The sequence below is a fragment of the Lemur catta genome, chromosome 2 (assembly GCF_020740605.2).
Source record: "Lemur catta isolate mLemCat1 chromosome 2, mLemCat1.pri, whole genome shotgun sequence".
NCBI lineage: Eukaryota > Metazoa > Chordata > Mammalia > Primates > Lemuridae > Lemur > Lemur catta.
In genome coordinates this window covers 47,579,416-47,603,336 of record NC_059129.1, presented here as the reverse complement: position 1 = coordinate 47,603,336, position 23,921 = coordinate 47,579,416, and the positions used below count along the sequence as shown (strand labels likewise).

At 37.5% G+C, this 23,921-nt stretch overlaps 1 protein-coding gene across 2 annotated transcripts in view; it reads left to right on the top strand.

Annotated features, from left to right (window-relative positions):
* Positions 1–23,921, top strand: part of BTBD9 (BTB domain containing 9) — a 386,230-nt gene that overhangs the window by 272,220 nt on the left and 90,089 nt on the right. For both annotated transcript variants that reach the window (XM_045541884.1, XM_045541885.1), the window contains exon 8: positions 12,318–12,507. In XM_045541884.1, the coding sequence (XP_045397840.1) occupies positions 12,318–12,507 (190 nt within the window). The remainder of the gene's footprint in view (positions 1–12,317; positions 12,508–23,921) is intronic.

Genomic DNA, 23,921 nt, shown 5'->3' with positions numbered 1-23,921 from the left:
CAAAATTGTTGTGAGCTGACAAGACCTTCAAACTAGTAGTGTAGAACAAAAATAACTGTTGATTTCTTCATCTTTTAGGACATAGGAAACATAAATCCTTGTGAATACAGCTCATAGAAAAAAGATGGCCTTTACATTATAACTTTTTAATTTTTTTGAGAAAAAGTTTCTAAAACTTGCGAAACCAATTTCAGTTACTGTTTTTATGTTGGGTATTATTTTCTATGTGTCTGCTTGAATAACTTATCAGTATATTTAGGGGGTAGATGTAGAGTCTCTTTCCCTGACAGGCTTTGTCCAGAGAAAAGAAAAAAAGTCACCCCAATGAGATATTGCCTATTAGTTCAAACACAGAGCTAGATGTTGGAATATCTTTTGTTTTTTTACACCTGGAAATGCCTTTGTCCTCCAATTTTAAGATCTTGCCTACAGAGTGAATCCCTCTTTGATATACTGTAGGGGTTACTGCTGCTAAACATCTGATGCTTGATTCTTTAAGGCCTTTTTGAATGGACTTTCTCAGTTAAAACCTCCAACATTTAAACTGCAGGAGTGTTAAACTACACATATGAGGGGACTTCAAAAATTTCATGGAAAAGTGAAATAAAAGATAAAAATTAAAAATATAAATTTTATTTCTCAAACATAAGCTCCATCAAGTTCAAGACTCTTTTATAAGTGACGATACCAGCCAGTTAGTCCATTCCTAAAGAACTGAGAGTCCTGGGAATTTTACCATGTCAATGCAGTCTTTTTTACATTATTAACTAAAGAAAAATGGGTGCCCTTAATATTAAGATTAAGAAACAAAAAGAAGTCAGAAGGAGACAAATCAGGACTGTAAGGTGGTGTTTAATGATTTCTCGTCAAAACTCTTGCAAAATTATCCTTTGTTTGATGAGAGGAATGAGCAGGAGCATTGTCATGGTAGGGAATGACTGTCTGTTGAGGCTTTCCTAGGTCTTTTTCTACTAAAGCTTTGGCTAACTTTCTCAAAATACCCTCATAATATGCAGATGTTATCATTCTTTGGCCCTCCAGAAATTCAACAAACAAAATACCTTGAATATCCCCAAAACTTTGCCATGACCTTTGCTCTTGACTAGTCCACTTTTGCTCTAAATGGACACTTCCACCTCTTGGTAGCCATTGCTTTGATTGTGCTTTGTTTTCAGGATTGTACTAGTAAAGCCATGTTCCTTCTCCTGTTACAGTTCTTCAAGGAAATTCTTCAAGATCTTGATCCCACTTGTTTAAAATTTCCATTGAAAGCTCTCCTCTGGCCTGCAGCTGATCTGGGTACAATAGTTTGGGTACCCATTAAGTGGAAAGTTTGCTCAACTTTAATTTTTCAGTCCGAATTGTGTAAGCTGAACTAATTGAGATGTCTGTGGTATTGGCTATCGTTTCTGCTGTTAATCGTTGGTTCTCTTCAATTAGGGCAAAAACAAGATTAATTTTTCCCGGAAAGTTGATGTAGACGGTCGGCTGCTTCAGGCTGTTTCTTCAATATTGTCTTGTCCCTTCTTAAAATGAGTTATCCATTTGTAAACCACTGATTTCTTTGGGGCATTGGCCCCATAAACTTTTCATAAAGCATCAGAGATTTCACCATTCTTCCACCCAGGCTTCACCATACATTTGGTGTTTGTTCTTGCTTCAATTTCAGCAGAAATCGTGTTGCTGTTGTAGGGGCTCTTTTCAAACAGCTGTCTTATCCTTCTTAGTGCCTCAAATTAGATCCTGTTTACACATACTACAAGTTAGTATGAGATTATTTTGGTACAAAAAAAATGTGAAATCCATGCATAGTTCTTTCATAAGATACATTTTCTGGGATCTTCTTGAAGACCTCTTGTAAAAGAGTAAACTACAATTATTTTTGGCATGTGCTTTCCTTCAAATGCCCTAGCATGAGGAGAGAGAGAATTTGCTGACCCTGGTGAACTTGTATCTTTGAAATATACTGTCACTATGCCCTCTTACTTCTGTCCCTAGGGACAGCCATCTCTGATTTCTCATCTTCTAAAAAGAGGTCCACTTCCTCTGAAGTGTTTAGAGCTATAGCTTCATAAAGTTTGCGTGTGTTTGAGGGGTAGGGGATGGGGGGAACCACATTGAAGTTTAGAAAACTGTTACCTCCTCCTGCACTGGCTGAAATGGAGCCTAGTGTGATTGTCAAAGGCCTTAAAGATACAGTGTGATTTGGCAACCTTGGTGATGTAAAAATTGGAGCTAGAACAGGAATGATCAGAATACTGAGATTAATAGTAATTAAAAGAGACAAAACAAAAAGCAAAGAAAGAAGGAAAAGAGGCTCAGGGAAAAGGGCTCCACCATTCAAAATGCACAGCCTTGTTTCTTCCCATGGGCTTCCCTTGCAGGTATGGTGAGGGGGTCAAGACTGAATCCTTTAGAAGTGTTTTAGGAAGCAGCTTTTTCACAGAGGGAGCTGAGGGAAACTTTGGGAAAGGAATGGTTTAAAAATTACATGCCATATATTAATCAATGATTTTTCTTTGGTGATGTGATGATATAGATGATGGATAAGTGATTTTTCTTAACCTGATAGATAAAACTAGAAATTAATGTAACTACATATCTATGGTATAGAACACATTTGTTTGCAGATTTTTGAGAGTTTCCAAGAAAGATAGACTTGTTCTCTAATTAGCTATTGTTCCTTTACAGCTGTTAAGACATAGCAGCTGTGGATATTTTTCCTTTTGAATAACTTGACAGAAGGTTGGATTGCAGTTAGACTGGAAGCTTGCCTGATCAGCAGCAAGTTCCTGTATAGGCCTGGGGATATAGACTTCTAGGGTTTTTTCCCCTTAGGAAAAAAAATGTAGGTCTGTGAGGGAATATCTAGGTGTGACTTTAAGCCAATAGTCTTAGTTATCTTTTTGAACAGGAAATCTTTTGTATCTCTGTGAAAATGTTGGCAATAGAAAACAATCTACTCTGAGACTATTAAGTACTTGTTTGCTGCATGAACCACTGTGCTGTTAGAAAACAATTTTGTAATGAAAACAGCCAGGGAAACATTGAATAAAGCCCAACACAAGCACAGTTTTTGAAGATGACAGTCCTCTGTAAGTGCGAAGTGTTATTTCATTTTTAAAAATCTGCTTCAAGTGGGTTTTTCCCCATCCTCCTCAAAGGTGATATCTGGAGAGCGTTAAATAACATGTCAGTCTTATCTTTAGATATAGCTGGTACAGGTGGCCCTCAGGTCATGTCCTAGTGAAGTAATACTGCCTTTTTAAAAATTTATTACTCCTGAATTAAATTTACTGGCAAGCTGTTGGCTACCCCTGGTGCTGCGTAAGAACGGAGAGCAGTGAAATTGTTTTCAGATCACTTTTTCTGTAGTTCCCCACAGTCTGAGTCATTCCAATATTCATATGCTTGCAAAATGTATACACTTTGTTAACATGCAACTTTTGCATTCAGAAGCAGCAAATTAAATTTGTCTGAGCAGAATTGCTATGTGCGCAGAGGGGAAAAAGCAATTTCTGCCCAGGCAGTTCCCCTTTGCCTTTTGCTCCTAGCACAGGCTTTTTTAATAGGTGTGTAGCTGAAGGATGGCAAAGGAAAAGCAGAAAGAGACAGCCGCAAGATGCTGGGTTTTGGCAGTATGGTTTTGTAAACAAAGTGACACAAATTGGGGCAGAAATTCCAGTGGGACAAGGCAGGAAACTGGAAGACTAGAAATACAGCACAAAGCTGAGCTGCATCCAGATGGTGTTTTTAATAAATTTATCAGACGCATATGAAAGATGATAATGAACATTCAGAAATGGGGCGTGGCCCAGTCCCTTTGGGAAGAAAAACAGTGTGGAACCTTCTGTGCATTGCAGTCAGTTAGAATCACTCTCTAATTTTTCCCTGTAAAAAAGACCACAGAACTTATGTAAACCATTGAGTAATTATTAGGCAGTCCGATTAGGTGGGCTGAGCTTTGTATTTCTAGGAGGAAGAATTAATAACAGAATTATTTCCTGCTGAAATGGAGGAAGTAGCCTATATATGTTAGGAAACCCAATGGTGACATTTAGGACAACCTTTTTCTGTCAGAACTCCTATAGTGTGACTAAGGCAGATGTTTCTCCCCCTCAGGCCCAAAGACCTTTTATAGTCTTTAAAAGCTGCATTATTATCTGTATTCTTCCTTTCCCTTTGCCCCACTAAATGTTTTCTCTGTCAGAAAATATTTTAGTCTACCAAGAGTGACCAGCTTCTCTGTATGTGGGACAAACTTTTAGGGGAGAAGTTGAAAGAGCAGAGGGTGTGTGTAATGCTTATATAGCAACTCTTCTGCCGTGGGCATATTTGTTTTCTTTTTAATGCTTAGATCAAGACCCTGAGATTGATCATATTTTACTTTTCTAAGAAAACTTTCACTGAGAAAGCAATTTTTTCTGCTTTATTCAGTAACTTTTATATTTTCTTAGCTTTTGTTAAGGAACTATATTAAGCAAGGTTGAGTGCCACAACCTTACATAAATATCATTGTCCAGGTCTGATTTATTCACTCAAGAAATATTTATTGAGCACCAACTATCTGCTAGACACTGTTTCTTGACAATGGGAATACAGCACTAAAAAAAAAAAAAAGAAACAAAAATCCCTGCCGTTATGAAATTCACATTCTAAATCTCTGATTGTCAGGTTAGATCAGATTGAAATACTCCTTTGAATATTAAGAATTGGAACAGTGCTAGAATTATTGTCACGTCTCAGTGATTTACAGAAGGTAAATCCACTGGGTTTGTGCCCAGGTCCCTCTCTCCTTTCTAGTTGTTGGCATCATTCAGTTATTATACTCTTAATTTGACTCATTATCAAAAAGTAGAAATGAGAATTAAGAAAAGTGGCAATCCTTTGATTTTGTATAATACGTTATGAAGTAGATAGTAGAGTTGATTATCAAGCTGTTAGTAGATTTCCAGCCAAAGCTATTTCTTGAAAGGAAATTTGGGACTTGGGGCAAATTTCACTGATATAGCCAGTCTCTGTGTAGATACAGACTTTAACTAATAAACATTAATGAATAATTATGTTGAGATCAAGTGGCAACCATGGTATGCTATTCTCCAGCGTACAGATACAGGATCCCTATAACATAGCATATGTGTTGGACCACCTCAAGATTCCAGAGGGTCAGAGGGAGATATTACTAGAGCAGTTCTGCTTAGAAAATATGTTAGATACTGAAAGAATATTCTTTAGTAAATCCATCTGCATTAATACATGTGTCGTTAGAAAAGGAATGCTGAGTGATTATCCCATCCTTGTTTCCCAAAGAGCTTGAAACCATGTCAATAATGATTTTGTGATAGTCCCTCATGTTGGCACACTAAGTGAATCAGATTATCTGGGGATAAAATTCTGAAGCAGTAAGGTGTAGTGTAGGTGAAAATTGACAAACTAAGGGAGAGGTAACAAAGACAACTAGTGAGACCAAGTTGTCTACGGAGGATATCAGCGTGCAAGTAATCATTAAAGGTTTTATCCTTTCAGAGGCTTACCATCTTTCTGGTTTTCATAAAAACAGTGTTAAAAATGGGTGAAACTTTTAAGAAAAACCCATATTCCATATGTGCAAAAGAACATAAATACTGTATATGCAAAGTGTGCCGAGCAGGAACACTCGCACACTCATCACCCAGCTTAAGAAATAGAATATTACCTACACAGAAATCAATTCAAAATGGATTAAAGACTTAAACGATAAAACTACTGGAAGAAAACAGAGGGGAAATGCTTCATGACATTGATCTGGGCAAGAATTTTTTGGATAAAACCCTTAAAAGCACAGGCAACAAAAGTAAAAATAGACAAATGGGATTACATCAAACTAAAAAGCTCTGCACAGCAAGGGAAACAATCAACAGAGTTGGAGGAAATATTTGCAACTATGAATCTGACAAGGGGTTAATATCCTGAATATGTAAAGAACTCAATTCAGTTAATAGCAAAAAAAAATTCCCAAATAATCCAATTAAAAATGGGCAAAAGACCTGAACAGATATTTCTCAAAAGAAGACATACAAATGGTCAACAAATATCTTAAAAAATGTTCAACATCATTACTCATCAGGGAAACACAAATCAAAGCTACAATGAAATATCACCTCACCCCAGTTAGAATGTCTATAATCAGAAAGACAGAAAATAAATGCTGGTAAGGATGTGGAGAAAGGAGAACTCTTATGCACTGTTGGTGGGAATATAAATTAGTACAGCTATTATGGAAAACAGTATGGAGATTTTTCAAAAATGGAACTAACATACTATCCAGCAATACCACTACTGGGTATGTATCCAAAGGAAAAGAAGTCAGTTTATCAGAGGGATATTTGTACCTCCATGTTTATTGCAGTACTCTTCACAATAGCCGAGAGATGGAATCAACCTATCAGCAGATGAGTGGATAAAGAAAATGTGGTACATACACGTAACAGAATACCATTCTGCCATAAAAAATGAAATCCTGTCATTTGTAGCAACATGGATGAAACTGGAGGTCATTATGTTAAGTGAAATAAGCCAGGCACAAAGACAAATATCACATGTTGTCACTCATAAGTGGGACCTAAAAAAGTTGATCTCATGGAGGTAGAGTAAAATTGTAGTTACCAGGGGCTGAGAAGGGTGGGTGAGAGGAAATAAAAGGTGTTGGTTAATGGGTACAAACATACAGTTAGATAGAAGGAATAAGTTCTAAAGTTCAGAGCAGAGTGACTATAGTTAACAATAATATATTGTACATTTCAAAATAGCTAGAAGAAAAGATTTGAAATGTTCCCAATACATAGAAATGATAAATACTTGAGGTGATACATACCTTAAACATTGATCATTGTACATTCTGTGCATCTAATAAAATATCATATGTGCCCCATAAATAAGTATAAATATTATGTGTCAATAAAATGTGTTTAAATTGCAAAATAAGTGTTAAGATTGTTTTATTGTTCAGGAGAAAGGAATATGTCATTTTAAATTTTAGGCTTTATTAAAGCTGGTATTCTTGTCTAAAATTTAAGAATAGTAAAAGAATAGAAATGTAAAATATAACTTCCAAACCAAATCAACAGAGATAGCTGGTAGGGGAAACAAAAGAAGCTATTCATCCATTGAGAAAACTGGAGCAGAGTGGACAGAAAGGTGAGGAAAGCAGCAAAGAACAAAACACGTAAATGGAAAGAAAACTGAATCTAAGTATATCAGTAATAACAATTAATGTAAGTCATGTAAATCTGCCAGTTGAAAGACAAGGACACTGAATTTTTAAAAAATCTATTATGTTATTTACAAGAGACTGGAAAAATACAGAGGCGATGCTAAGGAAATAGTAGCCAAAGTAAAGGTGCTATAGCTATTTGACATCAGACAATGTAGACATTAGGGTAAAGACATTACTAGGAATAAAGAACAACAGTACATAATTATGAAAGTTTCCACCCACCAGGAAGATATAATAATTTAAAATGATACACTTGAAATGATGTGGTCTCAAAATATGTAAAGCAGAAATTGACAGAATTGTAGGGATAAATTGATAAATCTATAGTCACAGCAGGAGATTTTAACAGACATCTCCCAGTAATTAGTAAGCATATAAGTGATTTAAATAATACAATAAATTTGAGCTAATAAACATATATAGAACCATATATCCCCCAAATTAGATAATACACATTCTCTTAAGGCACTTATCAAATGTTAATAAGAATTAACCATGTGCTAGACTACAAAACAAATCTCAAATTCTACAGTCATATCAGACAGACCACACTTTTTTGTTCACATTACAATGTAATTAAAAAATCAGTAACAAGGCTGAATGTAATTAAAAATCAGTAACACATGGCTCACACCTGTAATCCCAGCACTTTGAGAAGCTGAGGTGGGAGGATTGTTTGAGGCCAGGAGTTCAAGACCAGCCTAGGCACTATATCGAGACCCCATCTCTACAAAAAAACAAGAAAAACTAGCCAGGTTTGGTGGCTCATGCCTGTAGTCCCAGCTACTCGGGAGCCTGAGGCAAGAGAATTGCTTGAGCCCAGGAGTTAGAGGCTACGATGAACTATGATGGAGCCACTGTACTTTAGTCTGGGTGACAGAATGAGACCCTGTCTCTAAAAATATATATATCTCAGTAACAGATAACTCAAAAAGTTTTATTTGGGAAGTTGACAGCATACTTCTGAATAAGTCATGGGTCAAAGAAAAATCATAATGAAAATTAGAAAATATTTAGAAGTGATCAACTTTTAAAATACTATATATCTGACAAACCCAAATTGTGGAATATTCTACACAATACCTGACCAGCACTTTTCAAAACACTAAATATCAAACCTTGATTTTAAAGGTAAAACGGGAGTTAGAAGTAAAATACAATATTAGCTTTAAATACATTTATAAGAAAAGAGATTCATGAATTAAGCATTTACTGCAACGTAGAGAAAAAATAGAGTAAATTCAAAGGAGCAGAAGGAAGAAAATAATAATAAAGGAAGAATTTAATAAAATAGGAAATAAAGAATCAACAAAACCAAACATTGGTTCCTTGAAAGCACTAATAATATAGATAAACCTGTGTAGAACAGATCAAAAAAGAAAGAAAAGGTACAAATAAACAATATTTGGAATGAGAAAGAGGCTATACTATGAAAATATTTATGTCAGTATATTTCAAAACTTAAACAAAATGGAAAATTTTCCTGAAAGGGCCAAGAATGTATAAAACAATTTTGAAGAAAAAGAATAAGGAAAAGGAGGGGGAGGAGAGGCGCTAAGATTTAAGATTACCATAAAATTATATTTAATAGTAAGTAAGACAGCCTGGTAAAGGCACAGGCTGGGCAAATCTATCAGTGAAACAGAATACAGATTTTAAAAGGAGATGCAAATACATATGAAATATAAATATGCAAATACATATTTACATCCCTGTAAATATGAAAACCTTGTATGTAACAAATTAGTGGGGGAAAGGATGGACTGTTCATTAAATGGTACTGGGGAAGTTGGTCATCCCTGTAAATAAAAGATGAAAATAATCCCTATCTCACAGCATACCAAAAATAAATTCTGAATCGATTAAAGAACCAAACATGAAAAGAAATACATGAGAACTTTTAAGAGAAAATGTAGGAAAGTATCTTAATGGGCTTGGTGTAGGAAGGAATTTACAAACAAGAAAGGAAAAACACAAATCATAAAGGAAAAGATTAAATATTTTAGCTCAATACATTGACCTACAAAGCATTGGCATCCTTCAGATCAATTAGATAATAGAAAAATAGGCAAAAGATAAAAATAGGCAGTTTACAGAAGAGGAATTGAGAATGATTTCAGAGGAAAAAAAGAAATGTTCAACTTCATTTAACAAAGAAATGAAAAACTAAAGCCACATTGAGATCTCATTTCACAGTCATCTGTCTGACATCACCAAGAATTGGGAGGATGTGGAGCAATGAGTTGGGAGTATTAAGTTTTACAACCACTTCAGTGAATAATTTGGCAATATCTAGGGAACTCAATGGTAACTCATAGCTGTGAGTGTTAAAAACATATATATTTACATATAGATCTATAGATATCTCAATCGTAGGTATTCCTTTAAGAAACTCTTACCCAGGAACACAAGAAGATACCTTTGTTTGTAATGGCAAAGAAAACAATGGTAACAATCTAAATGTCCCTCTGCAAGAGACTAGATATATAAATTTTGGGATATTCATTCATTGAAATATTTTATATACTTTAAACAAATGACCAGATTTATCTGTCTAGTGACTGTTCCTTCATCCCGGTTTCATGTTTTGGGTACATGTTGATATTGCTCACCAAATGCTCCGTTGCTTCTCCTGCGCACCTCCTCTGGGTGCATAGCGGGGCTGTGCTTTCTCGTCCCCTTGAAGTTAGGTAAGGCCATGTGACTTGCGATGGTCTATGAAATGTGGGCAGAGGGATTTGTGTGATTTTTGGGGAAGAGTTTTAAGAACCAGTGCCCAGCTTACCCTCTTCCCACTGTAGCTGTGATCGAGGAAGCACATGTCAATATGAAGCCTCTGTCCCTGGGATCTGTGAGTGATACGATGAGCAGAGCCACCTGGCTCTGGCTGATCATCATTGAATACGTGGGGTGAGTGAAAACAAATGTGTGCTATGTTAAGCCACTGAGAGAATGGGGGCCTGTCTCTTACTGCAGCATAACCTACCTACAGTATTATCTTACATCTCAGCTCAATTTTTTTTTTCTTTAAGCGATGGAGTCTCTCTGTTGCCCAAGCTGGAGTGCAGTGGCATTGATCATAGTTCACTGCAGCCCTGAACTCCTGGGCTCAAGTGATCTTCTCACCTCAGCCTCCTGAGTAGCTGGGACTTCAGGCATGTGCCATCATACCCAGCTAATTTTTTAAAAAAAAAAAATTTAGAGTTGGGGGCCCCGCTATGTTGCCCTGGGCTCAGGCAAACCTCCCACTTCAGCATCCTGAGTAGCTGGGATTACAGGTAGTAGCCACCAGCCTGGTTTTAGCTCAGTGTATTGTACATCTTCTGCTACTTCCTTAAGTTCTGTCTCCCAAATCAAAGAATACAGCCCCTTTTCCATGAGATAGAGGTGCCATGTCTTAGCCTTTTCACCTCTGTTTCTTTCTAAAGTCATGGTGAGCTTCTCTCTGACCCCTTCTGTGCCAGTAAACTGTCCTTACAGGCAATTTCACCTGTGTTTTTTCTTTTTGCTGTGAAGTTAAGCTTCATAATCAAGGGATTCGCCACAAGAAAATCTATCCTCTCTCTCTCCCTCCTTCCCTCCCTTTCTTTCCTTATCTTGGGTGGCTTTCCTCATCTACAGAGAGCACAGCAATTGGCAAAGGCATATGAGAGGAGGGCTTAAGTACAGGCATGTTCAACTTGGAAAATTAATGCATTGCTTAGAAGATACGTAACAGAATTTTTTGCTCCACATCATTATAAATTTAGAAATGTTTTGGCATGGTGGTAGTAATTCTCACCCTTTTTCTTTTGATAGAGTTTATTATTATACTGAAAAGTACAAGTTTACATATCTAACAAGAAATTGTTGTTTTCTTTTTCAATCCACTTTTAAATTATCTAAAGTAAACTACAGATCTTTAATATAAGTAGCTAGGGTTAATTGTAGATTTTCGTTAAATAACTTAAATGTCTGAAGAAAATTGTAGATTTGGGCTTTAAATGCACAGAAAGGATCCTAGGGATCTTAAAAGGCCCTTGCTTTTTATCATTCTCTTCTCAGTATTTAGAGAATCTATGTCATAGTGGACAGACATCATTTTGTGGAAGCTTTTGACTTTTGTAAGTGAGCAGGTTGATGTGGACTGAAAGTATAGAGACTCAGAATAAAAACAGAGCTAGTTTTTCAAGATACAATAGTTCATGAATGAAGGAAAGAGCATCTGTGTTGCAATGCACAGAATGGTAAACAAATAAAAGAATCACAACTAAGGGCAACTGTATATTCTGAAAAGGGATTGTGACCATGTTCTGAATCACTTTCCTGTTTCATGAATTCTAAAATTCTGAATTTATCATATTTCTTTAAACAAATTTTCAAAAGAATAGATGTAATAAATATCTGCAGCTTAGAGACTAATAAAACAAATGCCTATGTACACATCACCTAGCTTCAGAAACAGAATGAGACCAGTATTTCCTGGAAATGAAATCAGTTAATGTTCAGACCTTTTGGTGGGGAGCCCTCCTAAGATTTTATCTTCCCAAACTATCTTCAGTTTTGTGTAATAATTCCCTAGATTTCCTTTTTAGTTTTACATTTATGTATATAGCCCTAAACAAAGTAGTTTTAAGTGTAGAATTTTTAAAAACTTTGTAAAAATGAACTCATCCTCTGTTTTTCTGTCCCTTCCTTTTTTTACTCAATATTATGTTGTTGAAATTCACCCATTTATATATAGCTGTAATTCATTAATCTCAATTGTAGTTTCTCATTATAGTAATATTCTATAATGTATTTATCCAATCTATATTTTATGGGCTATTATGTTTCTTTGGAATAAACTATGTTAAGTTTAATTGCTGCATGTGGTTTGGTTTGTTTCAACCTTAGGTTCAACTTTTTTTTTAAAGCTATTTAGCATGGAAAATATATTCATATCTTAAGATAATCAAGAGGTTCTAATTTCCCTTTTATCATTGATTTGAGATAGCAATTAATTAATTTTGTTCTGAGTACACTATTGAGATATATTTGGCTTCCCTTATCCTGATGCCAAATCTTGTGTTTGGATTCACAGTTCCCATGGAGAATATTGCAACAATTTCTGATTGTGCCAGTGTGATTGAAGGAGTCAGTCGGAGCCGAAATGCCTTGCTGAATGGGGACACTAAGAATTATGATTGGGATTCTGGCTACACATGTCACCAGCTAGGAAGCGGTGCGATTGTGGTTCAGCTGGCACAGCCATACATGATTGGGTCAATACGGTAAGAAGATTCCTTCTCATTCATTAGCTTTATTTTTTTTTAATTTCAACATATTATGGGGGTACAAAAGTTTAGGTTATGTATATTGCCCATGCCCCCCCCCCAAGTCAGAGCTTCAAGTGTGTCCATTCCCCAGACAATGTGCATCGCACTCATTATGTAGAAGATGGAAGATACACATACAAATTGTTATTTTGGTAAAATGATCCCAGTAACTCCAGTGAGGAAACTGTTCTTTGCTCTAAATAGCGAGAAGGGAGTGAGAGTATAAAGAGAGGAGATGACAGTGAAATGTAGGGTGCTTGTTTGGGTTTTCTGGTGGGAAGGTACCAGAATTAGACTCGTGGAGGAACTTGGTAAGAGGCCTCTTTCTGGGTATGGCAAACCTCCTTCTCAAGTCCCATTTTGTCTTGGTTAGAGACTTTTAGGGTAATGCCAAGAGGGGTTATATAGAATGAAAAATCATTTTTGACTTTAATAAATGACTCTATATATGAACCAAACATCTGAATATGAGATCTGTTTCTAAAAGATCTTAGTGATCTTTGTATCTGGGTTTTTTGTTGTTTTTCCTTTTTGTTTTATTTTAAGAATGGAACTTTAACTTTGCTTGATTTATAGGATTGTATCATTTTTAAACATGAAACTGGTAACATCCGCCAGAGGGTGTACAGTCATGCATGGCTTAATGAGGGCTATGTTCTGAGAAATGCGTAGTTAGGCAATTCCGTCGTGTGAGCATCACAGAGTGTACTTACACAAACCTGGCCAGTCCAGCCTTCTGCACACCGAGGCTATGTGGTATAGTCTATTGCTCCTGGGCTACAGACCTGTACAGCATATGATTGTACTGAATACTGTAAATAATGTGACACAATGCTAAGTATTTGTGTATCTAAACATAGAAAAGATCCAGTAAAAATAAGTATAAAAGAAAAAAAAGTGGTACACCTGTGTAGGACACCTCACGTAAACGGAGCTTGCAGGACTGGGAGTTGCCCTGGGTGGGTCAGTGAGTGAGTGGTGAGTGAATGTGAAGGCCCAGGGCATTACTGTACCCTGCTGTAGACTTTAAAAACACTGTACACTCAGGCTACACTATAATTTTTTAAAACAAAGTAATTGTTCTATGACATGATGACATCACTAGGCAATAGGAATTTTTTAGCTCCATCATACTCTCAGGGGACCACCATCATAACCAAAACATCATTATTTGGCACGTGACTGTACTTTTAGTTCAAGAAAGCTATCTGGGTCTTGAGTAGGCTGCTTTTTTTTTTCCTCTTCTTTTTTTCAACATTCTAAGAAGACCTTTGAGAGGCTAATGTAAAAATGTAATGCAAACATAATGTTAAAGTACACACACACACACACACACACACACACACACACATATATATAAATATTTCTATCTTAGCCTGCCAGGGGTAGAGGTGTTGGCAGGACATGACTGCCTTCCCCCTATCATGCTCCATCACATTTACTTTGTTGTTTCCTGTTCCTAGGAAACAACAGCATGTATAGGAAAGTCGGCATGTATAAAGGAAGAAATAGCACAAAAGATAACGTAGGAGGATTCTAATGAGCAAAGGTTTATCTGTGTTTAGGCCAATAACCACAGAGGTTAAAGCCTTGCCAGGTCCCTGGGACACCCTGAGGAGTTAGTTGATGCTGGATTTCTTGGAGAATTCAGACTGTGGATTTCTTCATTTAAATTGTCAACCCCATTTTATAAAGGGCCACATCACAGGCTAATACCATAGGTAACAAATCACAGATAGAGAAGCCTTGAGTTCATACTGAGGGCCAAACAACTCGCTTTGTGCTTAGGAAAGGGGAAGAGACAAGCCACGTCAGTCTGGAAAAGCCACCAGTACAAATAAACTTCCATCAAACAGCAAACAACACTCCTTCCTTTTTCTCAGCTGTTTGCATTAACTAAAGCGCTCACAAACCATCTATTTAATAAGCTATTCTAGAATTTTTGCCATTGATGATTAGAAACTTATCTATATATTTCCTATTACAATCTTTCCCTCTTCACTTTAAAAATCCAGAAAACAGTTGTCCTTCTTTTGTCTTCTGACACTCCTTATAGTCTTCACAATTTCTTGAAGATTACCAATTGTGTCTCTAAGATTACATCTGCAATTTCTTTCAGCAGGCTTGGGGTGTAACTCATCTGAGTCAGGAGACTTGAAATCATTTAAATTGACTAGATACTCTCTTTCTCTTCACCTATTTGGGACTTCAATTTTCTCTTTATTATGTTTGTTCTGCCATTTCTAATTTGAAGACCAGTCTCCCTGTCAATGAAGATTGAAGCAAACAGGCAGCTTAGTAGCTCTGCCTACCCTCTTTTAATGTTCTCTGTATTCCGTTTGCTTACCTGGTACCCTGGGCCCCCCTCTCCACCACTGCCACCATCTAACAGTGCTGTGTGCGCATCTCAAACCAAGACCTTAAACCAAGACATCTAAAATGGAATTCCATTATCCTCCCCCTCCCTGCTCAAGTCATTTCATTCAGTTGCAGCTCTCTTATGCCTAAACCAAAAACTATCCAGTGTGCCTGAGCCAAAAACATGGGCATCTTCCTGAATTCCTTCCTCTCCATTACCTTCTGATACAGCCTCCTTAACATCAAGATAGGAGGGAAATTACAGGAAATACTGTAGGAAATCTAGAATTTTAGATCCAGCAGGGACCTCACGAGGTCAGTGCCAGGGTGACAACTCAGAGGGAGACAAACAGCCTCTTCATGTGGCAAGGCCACCGTGGCCTTTAGATCTACCCAAAGAATCAGAGATATTGAATCTGACTCGAGAATAGAGTGTCACTGGGGCTTAAGGCAAGAGAGAATAGTGCCCATTTGGTTTTCTTAAATATGGAATGAAAATGGTTCCCCCAAGCAATTTTTCTTTTCCTCACTCAGGAGGGGATGAGAACATGAATACAACTAAAGACAGAATTGTGTATCTCAGCACAGTATGAAGCCTCCAACTTCCTTAAGCCCAGCTATTGTTTTTTCAGTAAGAAAATCCATGCAATTGAAGCCCTGTATAACTGGCTGAGCGTTCAAAGAGACACGTCTCTGTGAAACCAACATTATGTTGTCAGGAACTGCATTTGCCTCTTCTGTGACATTATTAAGAGGAAAGGGAGAGAGATTTCTTAGCCACCAATGCCTGTGGACGATGCTAGATATCTTGGCAGGCTGTGGTTAGCAGTAGCTGATGTGGCCAGATAGACATTTATTGATGGGAAACTAGATCAGTGGCACCTCTTCATGGGGATAGGTAATTGACCAATGACAGGTTGATTAGTCAGTGACATTTGACCCACAGCTTCTATTGCTTGTGATGACTGAGTTGCTTTCCTAGTCACTGTATCTGAAGAAGCCCAGCGATTCCGAATCCACACCTAGAGGGAGGGTATTATAGAGCAGAGTGACTGACACTTCCCATCTGGGCAAGAGGAGAGCTGGAAATCCTGGAGACTCTCGCTCTGGCTGCAGTGGGGCTCATCTCATGGGGTACCAGCTGTAGCAATTGCGGTTTCTTCACTCTTGGCAAAGGCCTCAAACATGAATATCTTGATCACTGCATTCTTTATTCCTAAGAGAGGACATAATTGTTTTGTGAATAAGTATTTCTTTTGTTTGCCTGTTTTCATAGAGAGAAACCATTTCTTCCTTTCCTGAGAGTTTACCCTGTAGTTACGCAGGCAAGCAGAGCCGTGTTTCTTGACAGAAAATGCGTGGGCCTAACCGTAGTCAGTGGGAGCCTAACCCTCCTAGTGAGTCAGGTTCCAGTACCCTGTGGTATACTGCAGAGGGTGAACTGAAACATGATCTCTGACCATCTCTCTGTCCCGCTATTTCATTCATTCAACAAAATCTTCTAAGCCTTTTACCGTGTGCCAGGCTCTACTTACTGTAGGCACCAGGGGCCCAGTACTGAATCAGCAAACATCGGTGCTCTCACGGAGCTGGCATGCTGGTGGGGATGGGGGGAGACGAACAGTGAACAAACACGACTGGTGACATGTCAGAGATTTAGACATGCTATGGGAAAATCAGGAGGGACCCAGGGGTGGATCCACAGTGCAGTTTTAGATTGGGTGGTCAGGGGAGGCTGCACTGGGAAGGGTGGTGTGTGGGCGGCGCCTGAAGGGTGGGAAGAGCAAGCCCTCTGCGGATCCTGAGGATGGGCATCTCGGGCAGAGTGCCAAGGCCCTGGAGGGGGAGCATGCCTGGCAGACTGCAGGAGCAAGTAGGAGGCCGGTGTGGAGGGAGAAAGGAGGCGGGGGAGAGCAAGAAGCAAGGTGAGGGAGGTAACTTAGAAATACCAGCCCTGAGATGCTCTGTTGCCGTCTCTCTACTCAGCACCAACTGCCAAACCCATCCCACTCCCGCAGCCCCATCCCAGCATTTCCTCAGCACCATTAGAGGAGAGGAGGGGCAGGCTGGGGGGCCCCTCACACCTTTAGAAGCTGCCTTCTCTGCTCCTGACCTGCCTTGACCCAACCAGCTTCTGGAGAAGAAACCGTAGGGAGAGTCCTAGTTCTTACCATTTAATAGGAACCTCTTTCCCCACTCTTCTGCATTTCTTTCTCTTTCCCCTGGCAACATAACTGGGAAATAAAAGAGTTTATCCTTGTTGTTGCTAGGTTTATAGGCACAGCAAAAGGTACTCATTTTATTTTAGAGAAAAAAGAGAAATTACCTGGAATGTGCCTTAAAAGTGGATAATTGAGTAGTAATTATATCATTTTCATGCCATTTAAAAAATATTAAAATTTAAATCACAGGGAATCATCAGAGATCTGACCACATAAAAAGACCAGAGTCATAATAACTAACCAAATCTACCTAAATGTCTTAGTTTATAGTTCCTCTGTCACCTTAGTTTAAGACATTATTGGCTGGGTGCGATGGCTCATGCCTGCAATCCTAGCACTTTAGGAGGCCAAGGCAGGAGGATTGCTTGAGGACAGGAGTTTGAGACCAGCCTGAGCAACATAGCAATATTCCGTCTCTACAGAAAATTAAAAAATTAGCTGGGCCCGGTGCTATATACCTGTAGTTCCCGCTTCTCGGGAGGATGAGCCAGGAGGATCCCTTAAGCCCAGGAATTTGGGGTTGCAGTGAGCTATGAGTATACTCTAACCTGGGTGACAGAGCAAGACCCTGTCTCCAAAAAAAAAAACAAAAAACAAACAAAAAAAGACTTATTATCATTCTATTTAATCATGATATCCTTTTTAGTGTTTTCAGGCTGGTATGAGAAATCAAATATACTACGCATGAAGCGTACCTATCACCCAGTCTTTTTCAGCTAATAAATGCAGCACTTTGTTGAAACTCTAATTATGATAGTCAATTAAGTCAACAGTTTTTAAATTGGCTTGAAAATTATGGTTTTGTAATTGGTATGTGCAATAGTATAACTAAAATATCCATAATGCTTTAAGTAACAAACCTAATTATAAGTAAGTAGGCTGTCCAAAGATGAGATAGTCAGATAGATGCAGCTAAATAAACCTGTCATCTCTCTGGGTGTTGTATTAAGGAGTTAATGACACAAAAATATCTTTAGTTCCTCACTTGGAAAATATTATATAAATGCAATATGTTAGGACAAAATGGGTCTAGCCCAAAGTATGTTCTTGATGGGTATTCATAATTTCTGTGGGAATAAAGCTATTTTTATTTTGCAGTAAGAAAAAACAATTCTAATTCTACCACTTATAAAAGTTAATCTGGTACAGAATGTCTGAACCATAAATCAGTTTGTATTTTGTAGTTAGTTATTAAACATAAGTTAAAAGAAGTAATAGCATGTTGATCCATAAAAAAAAAAAATTACATATGCCACCATGGTCCTTATTTATCTGTCATATTTTTCTTTGTCTGTGAACTGTTAAGCCCATGCCAGCTTCAACTGCCTTTTCACTATGGTGCAGCTACAACCAACTCTAGACTATCTATTCAGTTTGTAAATTAACAAGACCTCTTTTTTTTCTATGCAAATAAAAAATAATTCTTTATTAAATTTTCTTAAGAGTGTACAAAGTAACATGGGCTTACGACAAAGCTTGAAACCATGCTATAAAGGGTTTTAAGAAAACCATAACAATTTTTCCCAATCTTCTCTCTGCCTATCTCACCTCAATAACCAATATTACCATCACCATAGTTATGGAAATATATAAGCAGATATATAGATATATAAAGATAGTGGTGTTTTTACAAAACTAGGATCATTCTAATAAAAATATTCTGCAACTTCCTCTACTTAATAGTGCCTCATGGTTATATCTTAAGTCAAAAGATGTGTGTATGTATGTCTCTGTGTGTGTGTGTGTGTGTGTGTGTGTGTATATATATATCATTCCTTTAATAACTGTATAATGCTCTACAGTATGTATATATCATGATTTATTCAACCATTCCCCTCTTGATGGACAATAGAATTATTTCCTTTTTTCAATCACTGCAAATAATGTGAAAATAAGTATCTTTCAACATATATCCATCCACATTGGTGCTTTTGTTTCTACAGGATTAAGTTCCATGAGCTGATTAGGGTCACAGTATATAAGTATTTAAAATTCTAATAGCCATTGCCAGAGTGAAAAAAAAAAAAAAGAAAAAGAAACCTCTTTCCTTCTTCCTACTGCTTACCACCCTCCTGCACTATTGCTCATCCACTTCCCTCCCAAAGGATAGGCACAGAAAAGAAAAAGGAGAGGAATCACAAAATATTCAATTTTTTTCCTATTTCATAGTTCCAGATGAAGGCTTAGTTGATAAGGGTGGGGAAAGAAATTGAAGCTAATGACTCAAATAACGTTTTATAATTATTTGAGTATTTTCTATGTCTGTGCAACCCTCAATCTCCAGTAGGACCACAGATAATCTCAAATTCAAGACAGTGATTTTTTAACATTGTGATGGACTTGAGTCTTTGCAGCGGTTTCCAAGTGCCTAGTATGGTTCTCTGTGCTGTGAGTACTCAATAAACACTCATTGACTGAACTGACAACATAGTATGTTAGTGCAACTAAGGGGAACTCTATTTATCAACTAAATTGGACATCATATTTGCTCAGTGTATCTGATCTAAGTGTATGTGAGGAAACTGCTAAAGATCTGGCATCTCCAGCAAATGACCGAGATTAAGCTCTGGAGTTAGACGCTGACATTAACACAGGTAGGGATGCTTGTCTTGCTTGTTCTGTGCCGTTTCCATCTCATTCTGTCTGAGGGCTGCACGGGCAAGCAGTACATCTGTTTACATTAAGACGTCCTTCTTTGCAATCTAGAGAGCTAGAAATTTCCTTTTTATAGTCTGAAGAATACAACAAACATCTAAATATATGGATCTTCTAGCTTGGATTAAGATTGCTTATAATTCTAGTTGAAATTGGAAAGATATTCTACAAAATTTGCTTCATTTCAGTCATGCTGAGTGTCATCTGCCACAACCCTGAACCAAGGAATTCTTCCTTGTCTCACTGATCCATGATTTATTACCAAATGTTGTTTCTCTCTGAGCCTATCTGCATCACACTAAAGTCTTCCCTTGTTACCCTCAAACTCAGAGCTCTGGTTCCCAGAAAAATCACAGAATAAAAAATTGTATCTGTGGTTCCCAATAGATGCTGGAGTCTGAACTGTGTGAATGCTTAGGGGGCCAGAAATCCTGGAGCCTCGAAACCATTTGGGGACATGGTAAATATGCCTCAACCAGTTTCATCCTAGAGGTATTTCAAGACCAGAGAGTATTGCTATGGCAACTAAGTTGTGTGTTAAAACTACAGGAGGGGTGCTAGAATTCAGATGTTCTTTGAAAGGTTAAATGCCAAAAAAAAAAAAAAGAGAGAGAGACAGAGTGTGTGTATGTGTGTGTGATTTACCTCACATGCCAACCATTTATCTCTCTTGAGTAATTGGAGAACTTGACGACTAGTCATCATAAAATACAGCTGAGTATATGAAAAAAGAATCCTTTTAGTTTTCAAAGATTAAGCTATCAAGAAGACATTTTTACAGAGGATCTGAGCCCCATTTGACCCATAAACCTATGTTTAATAATTATCCAGAATTGTTGTTTAAGATCCCTCTAAAACAAATACTTCACCAATAGTGATTTAAGCAATTGTTTTAAAAACCAGAATTGTTCACCTTGGAACATCAAATGAATGAAAAGCGTCAACATCCTCCTCCTTTGGTTTTACTTTGGCAGATGTTTTATATATTGCTGCCCCAGGGTAGGCCATACGGAGTCACAGAAATGTGGCTGTTCTCATGAGAGCTAAGAGGATAGGTCTTTCAGCAAATTGAAATTTCTACAAATTTAATACATCAAATTGCTTTTATATAATTTCTGAGTATTAATTGAATAAAGCTATTCTGAAAACTGATGAAGGGTCACAGTCATTTAAGGTTAATTCTTGAATTAATCCAAAGCAGTTATGTACCTTTGAAAATGTTCATATTCCCCAGGTACCCTTAAATTGAAGACTGTTTCCCCAGGAGCCCAATTTTGTCACCTTGTTAAGATGCTGTTGGTGCATCTTGGTAGCACCTGATGTCAGTGTATCTCTTTCTCTCTCTCCCTTTTTTTTTTTTTGTAAGCTTAGCTCTTTGTAAACTGGTAACCACAGAGGCACTTGAGCAAAACATTCTCGTATATCTAGTTAAGAATGAGCAGAAGCACTGAGATAAAAAACAAACAAAAAAACTATTCCACCTCCTATTTCTGAATCTTTCTCCTAGGAAAAATGATCATGATGGTGGACTGGTTGGTGCCCCTCAAGGACTCCTTTCAGTGACTTTTCTGGATACTCAGGGGCTTAACTCTAGCTGAGGAATTTATTTTTTAATTTTTCTGCTGTGTTGCCTCTTTCAGCAATGTATCACATTCCCTGGAAAGGGTATTGGTTACATAGATAAATGCAGAATATGCTTTTACTTCTCCCTGGATTTTCTTTTCTTGCAGCCCTTAAGACCTAATGTTAAGGATCCTCTTTCTTCTTGTCACCTTCTGATGCCTGAAACCATGTCCCTCAATGATTATGACATTACCAGCTTTGCCACATTATTCTTTTACTGTAACCAAACACCAGCCAAGAATGTTGAGACTTTCTATACAGTTTAATGTTTAGAAATGGCTAACGGTTCTTTTTAGCTTCCATGTTTTACAGTAGTTCTAGAGCTTTAGCTGCTCCCACTGTCTTCATTTATGAAATAAAGAAACCAAAGTACAGTTTGAGTTTTTCCTCTTCCTCTCCATCATGAGTATGGTGACGCAACTGGTGCTAAAACTCCGCCTTGAAGATTCTAATCTGTTACATGATCCTACAGAGCTTCCTATGGCCTTAAAACGAAAATGAGAGATGGCATCATATCTTCTGATTCAACCCATCCTTGTTTCCTAAGGCTGTAAATCATAGAAACTTCCATGAAATGTTGCAACCAAGACTTGACAACATTTGTTTTTGTTGTTGTTTTTTATCACTCCTCTTACTATCATTCCCAAAACATTTGTTTTTGTTACTAACGCTCATTTATTCCAAAGGAGTTTACATTCAGGTTGCATTTGGCTGCAAATAACAGAATATCTCATTGAGAAAGATTTCTAAAATGTTTTTTAGTTTTATTTTAGTTTTGTTTGTTTCAGTCTTACGCAACAAAAAGTCCACAGGGAGGTGGCTGCCAATACTGGTTCTGCAATTCCATAATCTCTGCAATTTTCTTGGTCTTTTGCACGTGTGTTTTTGCCCCAGAGAAACAAGACAGCTGCTACAGCTTTAACTACCAAGTCTGTGTTCAGGCAGAAAGGAGGACAAAAGGATAAAAGGATAAAGAACTCTACCAGCCAAGTCTGTCCCTTTTTATTAGGAAAAGCCAAAGCTTTATTTGAAGCCTACCCAGCCAACTTCCACTTAGAATTATTAGGAAGGGCTGGGTCATACTATCAGCCCTAGCGGAGTTGGCTAAGAAATTGAGGGTCATGGTTAGGGGTTGGCTAATCTAGCCAACAGCTCTGCCACAAAACCCTGTCTCTTGCTTGATGTTTCACATCTGCTTTAGAATTTTAAAATCTCTATATTTCATGTGTTCCATTTTTTTAAACAACTTCATTAAAATATTCACATGCCATACAATTCACCCATTTAAAGTGTATAATTCAGTGGGGACTTTTTTCCCATTTATTTTTAAAAGTTCCCCTTTGAGCCCACAGCATCTGGATGTATCTAAAACAGTAATACAATAATTGTATTTTATATTATTCTCAGTTTCACAAATGTTCTATAAATAAAAAGCCTATGTCTAGTTACTGTACAAGTCTGATCTGAAATGTCAGGCATTGCTGATATTGTATATATTTTATTTCTTATGCATGAAATTTACTTCTTGAAAAAAATACTGTAAGTTTCTGTTACAAACATTTAATCTACTGGTTTTCTATAATTGGTCTCCTGTGCTTTACCAACACAGTGAGAACTCATGTACACAACGAAATTTGGGAAGCAGGGCAAGATCCTAAGTACCTTCTGATTGTTCAAAAGGAGAATAAATTTTATTTGGTGTGGTTTTATATATAGTTATATATATTTTATCATATCTGAATTCTTTTTAAAATTGTCAATCCATACGGAATCTGTTAACCAGGTATATGTGGCTAACCAAAGGCATCTGTTACCTAACCAGAGAATTGACTATTCTTTTGTACATATAAAATTCCAATATCAGAAATTTCACTGTATATCCATGTTATTTTATTTTATTTTATAGTGGCAGATTAATCATGTCAAAAGTCTTACTAGAAATAACATTTTCAGTCTTTAAGAGCTAGAGTTTAAAAAGTCATGTCCATCTATTCTGGAATGAAATGATACATAAAAAGACCTCTGACTTTCAAAGAGGATATGGGCAATGGCTGTCATATTACCTCAAGTGTGTTCCACTGTCTAACCTCTTGGATAACGTGGTCAGGTGTTCGGTAGGATTATAGTGAGTGTTTCTGGCTTTGAGGACATTTGAAAGAAGAAGTACGGTCAGTGGGAGGGTAATTATAGCAATGCCACGAATTTAAATCTTGGGAAAAGTTCAAATACCCTCTGCTTTTCCTTCCACCATTTCTTTCTGCCTTCCCCTATATCTGTCTTCACTCCTCCCTAAAATTGTGGTCATGGAGATGCTGATCAGATTGGTGAGTTTGCAGGACTCAAGAGTGGGCCGCAGTTCAGTGGAATCACTTCTTGTGTGTCTTGTCTCCCACAGGGCCCTGAGTGGCGTGGGCCTGGACACTGCTGCCTAGGAGGCCCTGCCTTAGCTTATCCGTGGTTTTGCTTCCTGTGGTTTCAGTTATCCACAATCAACCATGGTCTAAACTATCG